At 39.8% G+C, this 20,604-nt stretch overlaps 1 protein-coding gene across 1 annotated transcript in view; it reads right to left on the reverse strand.

Annotated features, from left to right (window-relative positions):
- Positions 1-20,604, reverse strand: part of PCNX2 (pecanex 2) — a 275,141-nt gene that overhangs the window by 235,191 nt on the left and 19,346 nt on the right. Inside the window, exons 3-8 of the mRNA XM_060125912.1 lie at positions 19,683-19,803; positions 18,973-19,009; positions 10,675-11,952; positions 3,331-3,478; positions 3,060-3,205; positions 614-707 (exon numbers count right to left, since the gene is read on the reverse strand). Of these exons, the coding sequence (XP_059981895.1) occupies positions 614-707; positions 3,060-3,205; positions 3,331-3,478; positions 10,675-11,952; positions 18,973-19,009; positions 19,683-19,803 (1,824 nt within the window). The remainder of the gene's footprint in view (positions 1-613; positions 708-3,059; positions 3,206-3,330; positions 3,479-10,674; positions 11,953-18,972; positions 19,010-19,682; positions 19,804-20,604) is intronic.

Raw genomic sequence — 20,604 nt, forward strand, 5'->3', positions numbered from 1 at the left:
GCCACTGAGGAACGGCCCTGTGGGTTATCCTCAAAGAACCTTGAAGTCCAGGACGAAGGATGAATTTGGTCCACCAGTGATAAGATTTAGAGCTTGCCCAATGCCACCGTGAATCCACGTACGTTCTGGATATGCAAGCGAATTCAATATCAACTTAATTAACGTGATCAGGAAAGTTACTCAACACACGCTAAAGGAGAAGAGAAAGGATGTTTAGATCATCTATCTACAAAAGAGCTTGTCGGCGCAGACGAGAACTAACCACATCTCTAGTCCGTTCCTTGAGACGAGTTTAATAACGTGTTCTTCAGCTGCATCACCACCTTTCCTATAATTGTTTGCACAGGGTTCCCCTCTATTTATGCCTACGTGTTATATTCCTTTTTGGAAGTGGCTACTATGAAAGTGGTTCTGTTTATTTTCAATTATTCTACAATATCTGATTTTCTTTTTCTTTCACGCGAAACCCACATGCTTTGCCGCCTACAGACGGATTATCACCTTCATTCTACACCAGGATCTTCACTTCATTTACACTCGGAGTCGGTTGCATGTCAGTTGCTGGGGGCAGCAACGCGACACCTTCCCCAACCTGAAAACAAGCCCCACTTACCCAGCGTGAGAGAAGCCGTCATAATTTGATGGCTGATGCTGGAAAGGGCCTTCTTTCTGATTTCCAGACTTTAAGTAACAGGATTTAATTTCCCCTGCAAAATTTCGGCAAAGAAGATTACACAGTTATTCGTATATGATCATTTCCGCGTATACTTTTTCCAAGTTAGAGGGAACTCATTTTGGACTATTTTTATGATAATTGTTGGTAGTCTAGGTCCATTCTTTGTATTTCTCCATAGAATGTGTAACTTAGCTAAGAAAATCATGACGTACCTCTCTGATAATATGCTTAGACAAGTTTGACTCAGTTACTTACTTTTCACTGAAGTATAGTTGATTCACAGTGTTGCGTTAGTTTCAGGTGTACAGCAAAGGGAATCAGTTATATGTATATATATACATTCTTTTTCAGATTCTTTTCCATTATAGCTTATTACAAGATATTGAATATAGTTCCCTGTGCTATACAGTAGGTCCTTGTTGTCTATCTATTTTATGTATAATAGTGTGAATCTGTTAATCCCAAACTCCCAATTTATCCCTCCCCGCTTTTCCACTTTGGTAACCATAAGTTTGTTTTCTATGTCTGTGAGTTTGTTTCTGTTCATTTGTGCCATTTTTTAATATTCCACATATAAGTGATATCACGTGACTCAGTTACTTATTACTTAATTGCTTTTCATCGATTCATGTGTACCATTTCTAATCCCCTTCTGCGTATTCTTTTCAATGCATTTCTTCTGTATATTCTCTTCACGTGTCAGGATGATCTGTGTATGCTGTAACTGGGTTTGGTTTTGTTTTGTTTGTATCATGTGCAGAAGAGGCTTATTAAGTGTGTGGTTTTGATCGGTGGACCACAAGGGGCCATCCCAACCTTTGAATTTGCAGATGAGCATTGGCACAGCTACTGACTGGTATGCCAGCCTGGTAATGAGGAAAAGCAAGAGATGGAATTAATTTGCGGAGCTAAATTAGCCTGCTAATTTAGGGTTCAGGGTACTGAGGTGTGAAAAGCAGTTCACTGTGTAAATGTAAACGGTCTCTCCCCAGAAGAGGTTTTGGGCGTACTTTCTTCAGGTGACAGGGAAGCATAATTAACCTTGTCTGTTATGAGCAGCTGCAATGTAGGCTGCAGTGCTGGACCTCAACTTCAAGGTGGTACCCCCAAAGAAACATTCACAGTGACAACCAACGGCCCCTCTGGAGGCTTTGATAGAAGTGCTACTGTCGTTCTTCATAATGTAAAAGTCTCTTTGTATTTCTGCAGATGAAGAAGCACTTCAAACTATAAACCGCTGATCTATATAGAGAGGGTAATATATCATTTATTATCCAAACCAGGATCCTTGTGAGAGTAGAATAATAAGTTTACATTGATCTATAAGGGACTTAACCCAAGACCCGACCTACAAAAACTAAGACCTATACCCCTTATCTAAGGAACCTTGAATTTGCCTTTTAATGGTTCTTCCTTCCTTTCCTTCTTTCTCTTTCTTTCTTTCTTGTTCTTTCTTCCTTCCGTCCTTCCTTTCTATTACTTTTTAAAATCTTTTTTATAACAAGGTATTAAAAATATATCAGGGTCAGATTTTCAACATATATCCAATGAATATTTCTTAGGTACTGGGCATTACCTTCCCAACGTTTACAACTGTGAGGGAGAAAATGTCACTAATCAAATTATTATAAGTCAATAAACAATTAGAAGCTGTAACAGTCTCAAAGAAGGAAAAGGATAGGGTGTTAGGAAAGCAAAAGAGCAGAGGAACCTGATTAAACCTGGGAAATCCAGGAAAGGTTTTCCTGAAGAACTTTCTTTAGAACTGAGATCCGAAGGATAACTGGTACAATGTGGGCACAGGGACACGGTTATGTGCAAAGGCCCTGAGGCAGGAGGGCGCACACTCTGTTCTAAGAACATTATGTGTGAGCAAGCAGAACTAAGCCTTCCTCTTCCAGTCTAGTACAGGTATCCCCCGCTTTTTGTAAGTTCGCTTTACGCCACCTCATTTTTTCCGAAAGACCTACCTTAGTACATGTTTTTGCTAACTGAAAGAAATCCGAAAATTTTTTCTGCTTCTAAAGGGCTAAAAGAGCATTCAGCGTTTGTTTTGCAGTGAGTTATACAGCCAGCGCACACCCCAAGCAATGAGAGTAGCATCACCAAGCTCCCTCCCCAGGTACTATACCCAGTATCTTAGCATCAAGCTGCCATAGCTTTGAATTAGGACCATCTGTGTCTTATATTGATGTATTTTTTGCATCCTTAGGTAACTGCCTCTTTGCTTTATACCCTTTCAGTTTAGGAAAGATCTCGTAGGACCACTCTACTTTCAGATAGAGGGGAAACCTGTCCTCAGGCTAAGAGACCACATGGGACCTTGAGAAAGCTGCCAGCCTTCCCCCTTCTACGTCATGAGTAAAGAGCTCTAAAGACTTACCATGTTCATCAATAAAGACATGCATCGCATCCACAGACATCTCATCTTGCACAGATGTTTCAGGTCCACTGATGACTTGCAACACAGAACTATCTTGTTGGGAAGTTACCCTGTAGATTATCTGCCTTTGTCTACTGCCCTGGAAACTTAACATACATAAAAATTTCAAAAACTATGTGGAACGCCTCCTTACCCTTAAGAAAGCATTAAAAGAAGCAGCCAGTAAGTGAGGCTGCACCAGCATGAAGCTATAGACCTAAGTTATCCTTACAGGGTCGGGATCTTGGCAGGCTCAGTGAGCCCGGGGCTGGTGCTGGTGTGCTCTTGACTTTGCACGTCTGGTTTTCCTTGCTTGGCGTTGGGTCCACTGGGCTTCTCACTTTCTAGGATTTCCTCCTTTTTCTCCTGGGAATGGTTATCTGAAAAACATTGCTTTATGTGTTAACATCATATTAAATAAGAAATTAAGGGGAAGATACTTGGAAACAAGTTACCAAAACTGAAGCAAGAATAGATAGAAAATCTAAATAGCTCCTATGAGTTCAGAATAAATACATTTAAAATAAATTAAATACATTTTATTTAGATAAATTTTCATTTTACTAATTACGAAAGTACCTAAATATTTTTGAAAAACAGAAGTGTGTATGTGTCAGAGACATGTTATTCAGACATCTACAAATACCATCACTTTACATATGGATTCAAGGACTCCCTTGTAATACTCCAGTGACCACTGGCTTACCCAGTTGAAAATCACCCTTTTGGCTAACTTAGTCCTGAAAGGTTCATAGCTCATACATGAATAGCATCGAGGAAAATAATGGCATAAATACCCCGGCGATTTTGGAGTAAAGTCTCATTTTGCATTTTAAAACCTTATCAGTCTTTCCTTCTCACTCATTCTCAAAATCTAAATTTTCAAGCTGAAGGTAGAATTGGCCTCTTCATAAAGTAGGTGCTCATTAAGTAGAGCTGACTTTGAACCACACCTTGGCACTGTGGAGGACTCAGTGAGATACTATGCCTACGCCTTACCCTGAGAATATTTTAAGATGAATTAGAATTCCAAGATCAATAGGTATGTATCAGGTTTTTGAATTTTTAGAATCCTCTTTAAATAACGGACCAGAACAAGGGTCTTAGTTTACACCATTATGCAAAGTGGAATGACCCCTGAGGGTCAGCCGTCCTTATCTAAAGACACACCCAATGGCCACTTTTAAGGTCACAATGTCCTCTGTATTCCCATGACCAAAGATACCAATAGCTATCTTCTTCTGCATAAATTTTTGCCTGAGAGAAGAACACGATTGAGTGGTTTGAACCTACAGGCTCTTTCAAGACATGGCATTCAGAAAGCCCACCAAGATCTGTCTCAAAAGGTGAAGTGGGGTCTAAATCACATCATCATGTATACAACAAAGTTTATCATCCTTGGACTTGAAGTACTTAGAGAAACACTGCTGACTTCCAAGTGAGTCCTGAAGATAAATATTCCCAGTGCATCTGTGAAACGATCAGAATTTCTTTGGTACAAAAATGTTTGCCTTTCATTTGACAGCTTGTCAGGATAGAAGTTTTCACAGTTTTCAAGAAACACATTTGTGAGAAAGTGCTATCATAACAAACAGCTTTAGCCAGTGATCACGTCACGTAAAAACTGCAGGGAGGCATGTTTAGACAGCTCTGCCTTCTGACACTACATGTATGTGGACCCATCCATTCGCTTCGCTTTTAATACCTTAGTCTCTCCTTCCCTTAAATGGGCACATTACATATATCAACCTATGGGTTATTTTTTTCTTTTTCCCTTTAAAAATACACGTTTATAGGAATTCTCTGTTTCTAAAAATAATACACATGAATGCCATGTAATTTAAAACTAGAGAAAAGGAAAAAAAAAATCTTAAATTACTCTTAACCCCACCATGCTGTTACAGGAGCCAATATGACACATACCACACCAGTATTTTTTTCTAGGCATCATTTTTTTTTCAAAATTTAAGTCATAATCCAGATGTTGATTTATAACTGTTCTATTTGACTTAAAGTATTGTAAATATTTAATGCCATTAGACATTCTCCTACATCATCTAAAAATGGAAGTTATATAATATTACATTAATATAATTTACTAAACTAAATAGAACAGTTAGAAAACAAATGTTTTATAGCGGTTCTATTTATCTTAAAATATTATAAATATTTAATTACATGAGATATTCTTCTACATTATCCAAAAATTGAAGTATATACTACATTTAAAAGTATAATTTATTAAACTAGACCCCTACTGTTATAAATTTAGGGTCTTTCAACTTTTCTATACTCCAGATAATTCTTCAATAATCATCTTCACGTGCATCATGATTATTTTCTTAGAAAGTCTAGAAGAAACTGAGTATACAAATGGATAATAGACAATATATATAAATGCAGAACTCTGACCTACAAGCTACAGCAACCAGCCCAGAAAACCAACCCATAACCTACAGTAACCAGCCAAGAAACCAATACACGATACAAGTCAGACTTGCAGGAACTCAGACCACTGCTTCTAGCAAATAGCTCACAAAGCCAAATAATAACCCCTGTAACAATCAGTCCCAAACGGCCAGGACTTGAATAATAACAGAGCTTCCCTAATTTTTGCCCCTGCTTCCAACCAGAGAAATCCAACCAATCAGAAGGAGCCAAATACGCTCCCCTAACCAATCGCATAGGGTGCTTTAATTACCCCACCTCCAGCTTCCCCAGGCCAACAGCCTGCAATCACACCCAAAGCCTTCCTTTCTTCCACTACAAAGCTTTCCCACTCCTCTGCCTGCCTTGGGGTCGCTGCCAAAATGCTGGTGGCTGACTCTCGCTGTAGCAAGCTCTGTATAATAGCCTTAGTTCTCATTTGAGCAGTCTTTGTTTATTTCCACAAAGTAAAATAAAGCTGTATCAAAAGAAAACAAAAACATGGCTTTAAAGGCTGTTGATAAGGGTGTGGTTTTCCATAACCTCAAATTCTAGAATATCCCCAAGACCTAAAGATAATTTAAAGGCCTTTGTGGAGATGACCTGGGTTGGAAATAAGAGCACCATAGAGGGCTTCCCTGGTGGCACAGTGGTTAAGAATCCACCTGCCAACACAGGGGACACGGGTTCGAGCCCAGGCCCGGGAAGATCCCACATGCCGCGGAGCAACTAAGCCCATGCGCCACAACTACTGAGCCTGCGCTCTAGAGCCCGTGAGCCACAACTACTGAGCGCACGTGCCACAACTACTGAGCCCATGCACCTAGAGCCCATGCTCCGCAACAAGAGAAGCCACTGCAATGAGAAGCCCGCGCACCAAAGCCAAGAGTAGCCCCTGCTCACCGTAACTAGAGAAAGCCCGCACGCAGCAACAAAGACCCAATGTAGCCAAAAATAAATAAATAAATTTATTTAAAAAAAAAAAAAAGAGTACCATAGAGATACCTGGACAACCACATGTAAAAGAAAAAGATTAGAACATTTCTTCACACCATATGCAAAAATAAGCTCAAAATGGATTAAAGACCTAAATGTAAGGTCAAAAAACAAAATACTCCCAGAAGAAAACATAGGCAGAACACTTTGACATAAATCGTAGTATTATTGTTTGCATCTGTTTCCTAAGGCAAAGGAAACAAAAGCAAAAACAAACAAATGGGACTAATTAAACTTAAAAGCTTTTGTACAGCAAAGGAGACCACTGTCAAAACAAACAGACAACCTAATGATTGGGAGAAAATATTTGCAAATAATATGACCAATAAGGAGTTAATATCCAAAATATATAAACATTTTATACAAATCAATATCAAGAAAACAAATCAATCCGATTCAAAAAATGGGCAGAAGACATGAATAGACATTTTTCTAAAGAAGACATAAAGATGGCCAACAGGCACATGAAAAGACGCTCAACATTGCTAATCATCAGAGAAATGCAAATCAAAACCACAATGAGTCGTTACCTCACACCTGTCAGAAGGGCTATCATCAAAAAGCCTACAGATAATACATGTTGTTGAGGATATGGAGAAAAGGGAACCCTAGTAATTGTTGGTGGTAATGTAAACTGGTACGGCCACTATGGAGAACAGTATGGAAATTCCTCAAAAACCTGAAAATAGAACCACCATATGATCCAGCAATCCCACTCCTGGGTATATATCTGAAGAAAACGAAAACACTAATTTGAAAAGGTATTCACAGCATCAGTGTCTACAACAGCCAAGATATGTAAGCGACCTAAGTGTCCATCAACAGGTGAATGGATAAAGAAGATGTGGTATAGCTATTTACAATGGAATACTACTCAGCCATAAAAAGGAATGAACTTTTGCCATTTGCAACAAAATGGATGGACTTGTAGTTATTATGCTTAGTGAAATAAGTCAGACAGAGAAAGACAAATACTGTATGTTATCACATACATGTGGAATCTAAAAAATAAAACTAGTGAATATAACAAAACAGAAACAGACTCACAGATATAGAGAACAAACTAGTGGTTACCAGTGGGGAGAGGGAAGGGGGGAGGGGCAAGACAGGGGTAGGGGGTTAAGAGGTACAAACCACTATGTTTAAAATAAATAAGCTACAAGGATACATTGTAAAGCACCGGGAATAGAGCCAGTATTTTATAAGAACTTTAAATGAAGTACAATCTTTAAAAATTGTAAATCACTGTTAATACCGGAAATAAATATAATATTGTAAATCAACTGTATTTCAATAAAAAAAAAATAGGAGGCAGGAGAGTAATTCCCAGGACAATAAGAAGAGCAAATGTCTGGTAATTTTAAAAAATTAAATTAGAAAAAAAACTCTGTCCCTGCCTGGAATAGGCATACGATCCAGTCCAACTCCTCCCTCCCTGTTGTACCTGCAAGTTTGCGACAACCAAGCCTGTTCCTTTCCATAGAAAACCTCATAGTATCTACATCTCTTTGCACACCCCCTAGGTTTCCAACTCAACCCTGTTCTGATTGAACATGGCTGGCTGAAAAGTTTAAGAGCAGAAACTTAAGTAGACAGACCAAATAAACCTCACATATAGCCTGAGGGGAACCTCAGAAGAGAAGTCTGAAATTGATCAAGTACAAGACTTTTCACATATTTTCTTACTTGAATCATCACAGTAAATCTGTAACGTATTATTATTCCTGCTTTACTGAAGCTACTGTGACTCAGACGGATATGGTGAGTTGTCCAAGCTCACCCCGCTGGACTGCAAAACCAAAATTTGGCCCTGGGCTGTCAAGTTCCAAACCCAGAGCTCTGTCCTCCCCACACACAGCTTCCCGGAAAGAAACACATCACCCAGATCAGCATTACCTAATACAGTAGCCAGTGGCCACATGTGGCTACTTAAATGAAGTAAAATTCAATAAAATTAAAAATTCCACTTCTCAGCTGCACAATCCCCATTTCAAGTATTTAATAGCTACACGTGGCCAGTGCCTGCTGTCCCGGACGGCAGATACGGGATAATTCCATCACTGCAGAAAGTTCTATTAGACAGTGCTGGTCAAGATGCGTGAACCTTTTATGAATTAGACGGTGAGAATCCAAATCTTGTATCAAAGTGTCTAGTACCTCAAAGTAACCAATGCTTTCTTGTACTGCATGTGTCTGTTATAAAGTTGAGCTGAATCTTTCCTGTTCTTGTTACTCCATATGCAAAATCTTGGATACACAGACATAGTAACACGGAGAATGCATTCACTTTACATAACTTCAATATTCAGACTTAATGAATTTTTAGGCAAGATTGGACTGACCCGCAAGCAGGGCAAGCCTTTTGGCAGAGCACCAGAAAGACAAAAGAAAAAAGGCAAGTCGCTGGGAGCTGCCTGCATAGAGCCAAAGGGTCCCCCTGACTGGCCCAAAGAGCAGAGAACAGGCAGCAGCAAAGGGACAATCATAGCACAAAGATATGCTACTGCCATGTGAACCACAACTTCCTGCAAGCAATCCTACCATATAGATATGCTCTCAGAGACCTAGGCAGAAATGATGTACTCAAAAATCAAAGAAGTATGGACATTTAAAGTTAAAAGACTTTGGGACTTCCCTGGTGGCGTAGTGGTTAAGAATCCGCCTGCCAATGCAGGGGACACAGGTTCGAGCCCTGGTCCAGGAAGATCCCACATGCTGTGGAACAACTAAGCCTGCGCACCACAACTAGTGAGCCCAAGCGCGCCTAGAGCCCATGCTCCACAACAAGAGAAGCCACCGCAGTAAGAAGCCCATGCACTGTAATGAAGAGTAGTCCCCGCTTGCTGCAACTAGAGAAAGCCCGCATGCAGCAACGAAGACCCAACGCAGCCAAAAATAAAATTAATTAATTAATTAAAAATAAATAAATAAAGTTAAAAGACTTTGTAAAAACTCTAGTCCATGGGACTTCCCTGGCGGTCGGGTCCAGTGGTTAGGACTCAGCGCTTTCACTGCCTTGGCCCCAGGTTCAATCCCTGGTTGGGGAACTAAGATTCCACAACCCATGTGGAGTGGCCACAAAAAAAAAAAAAAAAAAAAAAACTCTAGTCCAGTAACATCCTTTGCCTGGGAGGAAACGGAGCCCAGAGATATTAAGAGAATGAATCTTCTATTCATACAGGAAATATAGTTTATTATTTATGAGTGTTGACTCTGTAGCCAGACTGCCTGGAATCAAAGCTGGGTTGTAGACTTACTAGGCTAACTTGGGAAAGGTAGTGAAAACCAGCTGCAAAAAAGGAATGATAACAGGACCCATAACACAAGGTTACATGAAGACTAAATGAGTGAAAGTGAGACTAACTGTATAATATATTGCTCAAACTGGGAACCCTTTTGAGAGTGAAAGGCAGCGTTATTAATAATTATGTTGGCAAAACACACGTTAATGAGGGCCTTTTTGGACAAACCACCACGGATGGTCACCCGTGTTAATATCTGTAAAGTCCTTAGGATGGTGCCGGCGTGAATTAAGAGCTGTGTGTTTGTTATAATTATGTTTACAACTTGGGATAATTAGAGAATTCAGCACAGATTATATAATGGAATTCAACAGAAAAGTGGATTCCTTTCACAGAAATTTGCTTTACAATCAGCTTTCCCAGAATGAATCTATTCTATTATTTTTCATACCTTTACTTTTTAATTTATTTTTTTAAAAGTCTCATTGAATTTATTACAATATTGCTTCTGTTTTATGTTTTGGTTTTTTTGGCCACGAGTCACGTGGGATCTTAGCTCCCCAACCAGGGATCGAACGTGCACCCCCTGCACTGGGAGGTGAAGTCTCAACCACTGGACCGCCAGGAAAGTTCTGCATCTATTCTATTAAGGAAGAGCTACCTTCAGGGGTCTTGTCACCATGGTAAAATATAACTGCTCATTTCCTTAGAAGTAACCATTCTTGCCTAGGGAAGCCAAATCTTCATTACTATGCCTTAAATTTCCTGGTGGAATAAGCCAGGTTTAATCCATGCTCATCACACAGCTTAGTTTTGATACACTCAGCAAATATCAGTGACGACACCAAGCACCCAACAATTACACAACAGTTATCCCGCTGTTTGCAAAATCAAATCACAGAAGCCCGCACCTCCAGGAAGCCCGCTGTCTTTGCTCTGCTCTGCCGGCTCATTCTTTTGGTTGGATACCACCACCTTGGAAGTATTAATTGATTCTAACAGGGAGACAAATTCCAGGAAGTTGGATTCATTTGGTATTTGTCCTTCCTTGGCCTCCAGGTCAGATTTGGAAGTTGGCATTGTTTGCTCTTTATCGTTAATAACTTCTGCGGAACTTTTGCTCAAGAAGACGTCTGTCCCGCTGTCTACGCTGAGGACTTGGGAGCGTCTCTTTTCCTGGCTGGTTCTACAAGATGATGGGTCAAGATTAGCCTGGACTTCCATGCCCCCCTCAGACTCGGAGACCACATCAGGCGTGGGTGGCGGGGTTGTACAGGGGTCTCCTGGGGAAGGACTGTGGTCCTGTGTGGCATCGCCCCCATCCCCAGATTCATAGCCAGAACATGGATTGGAAGACGCCTCCACCATCAATCTCTCCGGCGTCCTGTCACTTCCATTGCCTTCGGGACACACCATGCCTCCTCCTCCACCCTCAGACGGCTCAAGGGTGATGATGGGAATTCTCATCTGTTTCTCAGGACCAGCAGCCCCTGGGGGAACTGGCTCGGCATCACACGTGAAGCCGGTTGCCTCAGTACCAACCACCTTCAGGTGAAGAGAACTTTCCAAGTCTGTCATGGAGTTGGGGGTACTGCTCATGGTGATGACAATCTTAATGGGCTCGTGCAGACTCAGCAGGTCTCCAGGTTGAGAAGTATCTATAAGAGTGACAGCGACCTCATTATCTGAGTCATCCACCTCCTGGTTCAAGGGTGGGTCCACCTGCTGGGAAACCTGCTCCCTCCCAGGTCTGGCGATGACGGTGTTACACTGAGGGCAGCTACTGCTCAGGCTGTCCTGAGGCGACTTGCTTTGCAACTGTTCCCTGATGGAGGCAAAATTCCCAGGTTCTGGGATCGGGACGGAATTCTCACTCCCCCAAGGCTGGAAAGAAACATCCGTCTCCAGTAAGTCGTATTGAGACAAAGACAGGTAGGGCACCTTCTTCACGGCTTCTTTGTCCACCAAGCCACCCTCGGATCTGTGGCAGAAGGGGGGCTGCCCCTGGCCCCCTTTTTCCTTCCCTTTATCACTGATGCAAGTTTCTGCCACGACTGGTTTCACTGGTATTGCTGACGTGGTCATGGTTTCCGGCACGTGCCCTTTAGAAGCAGGTAAGCGTTCCGTTTTCATCCCAGGTGCTGTAGATGACACTGGTGCTACGGGCTGGTCATCTGACACAATGACACCTGAAATCAACAACAACAGCAACTCGATTCACATCCAGAATGGATGAATAATGTCATGGAGCAAGACCGAATAATAACAAACTAAAAATAACACCAGCAACAAATGTGATTAGATGCTTAGTCTAAAAATAGCTCCTCCGCTGTGAAATTGTTCTTGAAATCTCTATATTTAAAAAATAATTCAGGCTTGTAGCTTTCCCTCTTTTGTGGGCTTGGGAGGCAGACTAGTATGATTTAAACAACATATTTGCAATCAGAAAGGTCCTGGCTCTGCTATTCACTAGCTACGTTATATTGGGCAAGTTATTTAATCCTTCTAAACCAAGGCAGGGAGGGTTCAAAATATTGATATATAAGGCTTGAGAGCAAAAGCAGCTTGGATTTTATGCTAAGAATAATGTGAACTCAGCAGAAGTTTTTCAATGCAGGGAAAGGAAGGGGTTCATTCTGGCCTCCAAAAGTTCTTTTCTAAGCCTTCTGAAGACAATCAAAAGACAATAAAATGGGAGGAGGAACCAAGATGGCGGAGTAGAAGGACGTGCTCTCACTCCCTCTTACGAGAACACCAGAATCACAACTAGCTGCTGGACAATCATCGACAGGAAGACACTGGAACTCACCAAAAAAGATACCCGACATCCAAAGACAAAGGAGAAGCCACAGTGAGACGGTAGGAGGGGCGCAATCACAGTAAAATCAAATCCCATAACTGGTGGGTGGGTGACTCACAGACTGGCAAACACTTATGCCAAAGAAGTCCACCCACTGGAGTGAAGGTTCTGAGCCCCACGTCAGGCTTCACAACCTGGGGGCCCGGCAACGGGAGGAGGAATTCCTAGAGAATCAGACTTTGAAGCCTAGTGGGAATTGATTGCAGGACTTCAACAGGACTGGTGGAAACAGAGACCCCATTCTTGGAGGGCACACACAAAGTAGTGTGCGCATCAGGACCCAGGGGAAGGAGCAGTGACCCCATAGGAGAATGAACCAGACCTACCTGCTAGTGCTGGAGGGTCTCCTGCAGAGGCGGGGGGTGGCTCTGTTTCACCGTGGGGACAAGGACACTGGCAGCAGAACTTCTGGGAGGTACTCCTTGGCGAGAGCCCTCCCAGAGTCTGTCATTAGCCCCACCAAAGAGCCCAGGTAGACTCCAGTGTTGGGTTGCCTCAGGCAAGACAACCAACAGGGAGGGAACCCAGCCCCACCCATCAACAGTCAAGTGGATTAAAGTTTTACTGAGCTCTGCACACCACAGCAACAGTCAGCTCTACCCACCACCAGAGCCTCTCATCAAGCCTCTTAGATAGCCTCATCCACCAGAGGGCAGACAGCAGAAGAACTACAGTCCTGCAGCCTGTGGAACAAAAACCACATTCACAGAAAGATAGACAAGATGAAAGGCAGAGGGCCATGTACCAGATGAAGGAACAAGATAAAACCCCAGAGAAACAACTAAATGAAGTGGAGATAGGCAACCTTCCAGAAAAAGAATTCAGAATAATGATAGTGAAGATGATCCAGGACCTCGAAAAAACAATGGAGGCAAAGATCGAGAAGATGCAAGAAATGTTTAACAAAGACCTAGAAGAATTAAAGAACAAACACCTAGAAGAATTAAAGAACAAACAGAGATGAACAATACAATAACTGAAATGAAAAATACACTAGAAGCAATCAATAGCAGAATAACTGAGGCAGAAGAACGGATAAGTGACCTGGAAGACAGAATGGTGGAATTCACTGCTGCAGAACAGAATAAAGAAAAAAGAATGAAAAGAAATGAAGACAGCATAAGAGACCTCTGGGACAACATTAAATGCAACAACATTTGCATTATAGGGGTCCCAGAAGGAGAAGAGAGAGAGAAAGGATCCAAGAAAATATTTGAAGAGATTATAGTAAAAAATTCCCTAACATGGGAAAGGAAATAGCCACCCAAGTCCAGGAAGAGCAGAGAGTCCCATACAGGATAAAACCAAGGAGAAACACGCCAAGACACATATTAATCAGATTGGCAAAAATTAAAGACAAAGAAATTACTGAAAGCAGCAAGGGAAAAACGACAAATAACATACAAGGAACTCCCATAAGGTTAACAGCTGATTTCCCAGCAGAAACTCTACAAGCCAGAAGGGAGTGGCATGATATACTTAAAGTGATGAAAGGGAAGAACCTACAACCAAGATTACTCTACCCAGCAAGGATCTCATTCAGATTCGATGGTGAAATCAAAAGCTTTACAGACAAGCAAAAGCTAAGAGAATTCAGCACCACCAAACCAGCTCTACAACAAATGTTAAAGGAACTTCTCTAAGTGCGAAACACAAGAGAAGAAACGAACCTACAAAAACAAACCCAAAACAATTAAGAAAATGGTAACAGGAACATACATATCGATAATTACCTTAAACGTGAATGGATTAAATGCTCCAACCAAAAGACACATGCTTGCTGAATGGATACAAAAACAAGACCCATATAGATGCTGTCTACAAGAGATCCATTTCAGACCTAGGGACACATACAGACTGAAAGTAAGGGGATGGAAAAAGATATTCCATGCAAATGGAAATCAAAAGACAGCTGGAGTAGCTATACTCATATCAGATAAAATAGACTTTAAAATAAAGAATGTTACAAGAGACAAGGAAGGACACTACATAATGATTAAGGGATCAATCCAAGAAGAAGATATAACTATTATAAATATATATGCACCCAACATAGGAGCACCTCAATACATAAGGCAACTGCTAATAGCTATAAAGGAGGAAATCGACAGTAACACAATAATAGTGGGGGACTTTAACACCTCACTTAACACCAATGGACAGATCATCCAAAATGAAAATAAATAAGGAAACAAGTTTTAAAAGACACAATAGACCAGATAGATTTAATTGATATTTGTAGGACATTCCATCCAAAAACAGCAGATTACACTTTCTTCTCAAATGCGCACGGAACATTCTCCAGGATATATCACATCTTGGGTCACAAATCAAGCCTCAGTAAATTTAAGAAAATCGAAATCATATCAAGCATCTTTTCTGACCACAACACTATGAGAGTAGAAATGAATTACAGGGAAAAAAACGTAAAAAACACAAACACATGGAGGCTAAACAATATGCTACTAAATAACCAAGAGATCACTGAAGAAATCAAAGAGGAAATCGAAAAATACCTAGAGAAAAATGACAATGAAAACACGATGATCCAAACCCTATGGGATGCAACAAAAGCAGTTTTAAGAGGGAAGTTTATAGCTATACAAGCCTATCTAAAGAAACAAGAAAAATCTCAAGTAATCAATCTAACCCTACACCTAAAGGAAAGAGAAAGAAGAACAAACACCCAAAGTTAGCAGAAGAAAAGAAATCATAAAGATCAGAGCAGAAATAAATGAAATAGAAACAAAGAAAACAATAGCAAAGATCAATACAACTAAAAACTGGTTCTTTGAGAAGATAAACAAAATTGATAAACCATTAGGCAGACTCATCAAGAAAAAGAGGGAGAGGACTCAAATCAATAAAATTAGAAATGAAAAAGAAGTTACAACAGACACCGCAGAAATACAAAGCATCCTAAGAGACTACTACAAGCAACTCTATACCAATAAAATGGACAACCTGGAAGACATGGACAAATTCTTAGAAAGGTATAACCTTCCAAGACTGAACCAGGAAGAAATAGAAAATATGAAAAGACCAATCACAAGTACTGAAATAGAAACTGTGATTAAAAATCTTCCAACAAACAAAAGGCCAGGACCAGATGGCTTCACAGGTGAATTCTATCAAACATTTAGAGAAGAGCTATCACCTATCCTTCTCAAACTCTTCCAAAAAATTGCAGAGGAGAGAACACTCCCAAACTCATTCTCTGAGGGCACCATCACCCTGATAACAAAACCAGACAAAGATACTACAAAAAAAGAAAACTACAAACCAATATCACTGATAAATATAGATGCAAAAATCCTCAACAAAATACTAGCAAACAGAATCCAACAACACGTTAAAAGGATCATACACCACAATCAAGTGGGATTTATCCCAGGGATGCAAGGATTCTTCAATATATGCAAATCAATCAATGTGATACACCATATTAACAAATTGAAGAATAAAAACCATATATGATCATCTCAATAGATGCAGAAAAAGCTTTTGACAAAATTCATCACCCATTTAATGATAAAAACTCTCCAGAAAGTGGGCACAGAGGGAACCTACCTCAACATAATAAAGGCCATATACGACAAACCCACAGCAAACATCATTCTCAACAGTGAAAAACTGAAAGCATTTCCTCTAAGATCAGGAATAAGACAAAGATGTCCACTCTCGCCACTCTTATTCAACATAGTTTTGGAAGTCCTAGCCACGGCAATCAGAGAAGAAAAAAAGGAATACAAATTGGAAAAGAAGAAGTAAAACTGTCACTGTTTGCAGATGACGTGATACTATACATAGAGAATCCTAAAAATGCCACCAGAAAACTACTAGAGCTAATCAATGAATTTGGTAAAGTAGCAGGATACAAAATTAATGCACATTCCTATACACTAATGATGAAAAATCTGAAAGAGAAATTATGGAAACACTCCCATTTACCATTGCAACAAAAAGAATAAAATACTTAGGAATAAACCTACCTAGGGAGACAAAAGACCTGTGTGCAGAAAACTATAAGACACTGATGAAAGAAATTAAAGATGATACCAACAGATGGACTGATATACCATGTTCTTGGACTGGAAGAATCAATATTGTGAAAATGACTATACTACCCAAAGCAATCTACAGATTCAAAGCAATTCCTATCAAATTACCAATTGCATTTTTTACGGAACTAGAACAAATCATCTTAAAATTTGTATGGAGACACAAAAGACCCCGAATAGCCAAAGCAGTCTTGAGGGAAAAAAACGGAGCTGGAGGAATCAGACTCCCTGACTTCCGACTATACCACAAAGCTACAGTAATCAAGACAATATGGTACTGGCACAAAAACAGAAACACAGATCAATGGAACAAGATAGAAAACCCAGAGATAAACCCACGCACCTATGGTCAACTAATCTATGACAAAGGAGACAAAGATATACAATGGAGAAAGGACAGTCTCTTCAATAAGTGGTGCTGGGTAAACTGGACAGCTACATGTAAAAGAATGAAATTAGAATACTCCCTAACACCATACACAAATATAAACTCAAAATGGATCCAAGATCTAAATGTAAGACCAGACACTATAAAACTCTTAGAGGAAAACATAGGAAGAACACTCTGACATAAATCACAGCAAGATCTTTTTTGATCCACTTCCTAGAGTAATGGAAATAAAAACAAAAATAAACAAATGGGACCTAATGAAATTTCAAAGCTTTTGCACAGCAAAGGAAACCATAAACAAGCCTAAAAGACAACCCTCAGAATGGGAGAAAATATTTGCAAACGAATCAATGGACAAAGGATTAATCTCCAAACTATATAAACAGCTCATGCAGCTCAATATTAAAAAAACAAAGAACCCAATCCAAAAATGGGCAGAAGACCTAAATAGACATTTCTCCAAAGAAGACATACAGATGGCCAAGAAGCACATGAAAAGATGCTCAACATCACTAATTATTAGAGAAATGCAAATCAAAACTACAATGAGGTATCACCTCACACCAGTTAGAATGGGCATCATCAGAAAATCTACAAACAACAAATGCTGGAGAGGCTGTGGAGGAAAGGGAACCCTCTTGTACTGTTGGTGGGACTGTAAATTGATACAGCCACTATGGAGAACAGTATGGAGGTTCCTTAGAAAACTAAAAATAGAACTACCATATGATCCAGCAATCCCACTACTGGGCATATACCCAGAGAAAACTATAATTCAAAAAGACACATGCACCCCAATGTTCGTTGCAGCACTATTTACAATAGCCAGGTCACGGAAGCAGCCTAAATGCCCATCGAAAGACGAATGGATAAAGAAGTTGTGGTACATATATACAATGGAATATTACTCAGCCATAAAAAGGAACGAAATTGAGTCAGTTATAGAGACATGGACAGATCTAGAGACTGTCATACAGAGTGAAGTGAAGTAAGTCAGAAAGAGAAAAACAAATATCGTATATTAACGCATGTATTTGGAACCTAGAAAAATGGTACAGATGAGCCGGTTTGCGGGGCAGAAGTTGAGACACAGATGTAGAGAACAAACGTATGGACACCAAGGGGAGAAAACCGCAGTGGGGTGGGGATGGTGGTGTGCTGAATTGGGCGATTGGGATTGACATGTATACACTGATGTGTATAAAACTGATGACTGATAAGAACCTGCAGTACAAACAAACAAACAAAAACTAATACTAAACTTTCTTTGTATTATTTGTATGGAAATATGTTAATATAAATGTTTCAGACATTACATGAAATTTCTAAAAATCTTATATGTTCTGGTATAATGTTATAAGTCATAATTCTAGTTATTACTTTAAAATGTATCTCAGAAATAACTAAAAAAAAAGACAATAAAATGAAATCTTAGTAAAAAAGTAGAACAAATATTTGTGGTGAGAGGGTTAAAAGAAAATTTCAGGAACAAAATTTGTAACTTGACAGAAATGCATATACACAGAATGCAATGTCATTTCCTCTGTCATTTTTCAGTGTAAGTACTATAATAAAAAGTATACTGTGTCGATGATGAATTTATCCTATTTTATATCTGCTATTATGAGCTGTATGAAAGGAGTCACAGACTGCAGAAAGGACAATGAAATATAATCAATACAATATCACAGTCTGAACGTAGACATGATATACAAGTTCTGATAAGAAATAATGAAAATGAAGAGCTAAAGAAATGAAGGTAAAACATAACTGCAATCTTGGGTACAGTTCTAATTCTGAATGAATTCACTGGCATTCTGCTCTATGAAAATTATTTTTCGTTTCACTGAAGATAATGCTGTGAAAAAATATTAAACGATGAGAATAAGCACTCTACCTTTGAGATCTTCCACTGTTTCCTGTTCTGGCAGCTCCTAAATAAAGAACAAAAATCAATCAATATAAAAAAAAAAATCAATCAATATGACTCAGCTCCCTGCCCACTTCCAGGCAGTCAGCAGCCACTGTTTCTCTCAATGGCACATGGGAAAGACACAACAGAGTGTCCACTTAGAAAACGGGTAGCAAAGATGGACACAAAAATATCTAGAGTGTAGACATCCAACCAAGCCCACGGTGCTGTGAGAAAAGGGAGTTTGGTAATTAAGAAAGTAAGGAGAAAAAATAATGGGCTACTTCAGACTATAGTGAATAGAGCCCAAGAAAGTGAATCTAGAATAAAGGTGATTTAAGTATGATTTCATGTGGAGTGGTGGAGTGGATTCCAGGGGAAGGCATTGCAAGTACGATGATTGAGATGAATGACAGACAGGACCAGGGAGAGGGCAGTGAAGGTGAGCTTATGGGTTCTTCTGGCCGTGGTGCAGTCTCGGCAGGGCAGGCAGACTGCAGAGAAGGCCGGTGGGTGTGCTTGGAACGGGTGACTGGGTGTTTATCTCATGGTCCATGTGCTCCCCTCAGGTCATTGCCACCAAGAGGCCAGTATTTACAACCAGTGCATGTAAGTTGCAGTCACCACCATTGCACACTTCCATGATCAACACTCCAGCAGCACGAGGAGAGTGAAACAGAAAACAGACCACTAACCAGGAGCCCAGATGAATGATGAGAGTTTATGCTCTGTCCTCTGGAGCTGCCGTGGACGGGAGGCGTGGAGAGGGTTCGACTGGCCTCTTCCTTTTTGCCGTTGTTAATCCGCCCATTATTGCTAAGCCACCATGAGAAACACAGGGGCAGTGATATTATCAAATAAAACTATGGCTCTTTTGACCTTAGTCCTTAAACAATTTTTTTTCCTTGATTCCACTTTGTCCAATTCATGGTATACACAATGGACTATTACTCAGCCATAAAAAAAGAAAGAAAGAATGCCATTTGCAGCAACATGGATGGACCTGGAGATTATCATACTAAGTAAGTCAGACAGAGAAAGACAAATACCATATGGTATCACTTATATGTGGAATCTATGATATGACACAAATGAACTCATATACAAAACAGAAACAGACTTAGAAAACAAACTTATGGTTACCAAAGGGGAAAAGGACGGGGAGGGATAAATTAGGAATTTGGGAGTCACATATACACACTACTATGTATAAAAGAGATAGACAACAGGGACCTACTGGATAGCACAGGGAATTATACTCAATATTTTGTAATAACCTATATGGGAAAAGAATCTGAAAAAGTATATATATATATATATATATATATACACACACACACACACACACACATATACACACATACATATACACACACACACACATAACTGAATCACTTTGTTGTACACCTGAAACTAACACAACATTGTAAGTCAACTATATTTCAATAAAAATATATATATGTATAAAAAAGGGGAAGAGTTCACGGTATACAAATTTTATTTTTAAAAGCTAATAAACATTACTTTAAAATAAGACATGCTCTCTTAAGGAACTATCAGAAATAAGACCAAGAATAGTGATGAATGCTCACTTGAGAATTACTCTTAATATTTTAG

Source organism: Lagenorhynchus albirostris, chromosome 16 (genome assembly GCF_949774975.1).
Source record: "Lagenorhynchus albirostris chromosome 16, mLagAlb1.1, whole genome shotgun sequence".
NCBI classification, from domain to species: domain Eukaryota; kingdom Metazoa; phylum Chordata; class Mammalia; order Artiodactyla; family Delphinidae; genus Lagenorhynchus; species Lagenorhynchus albirostris.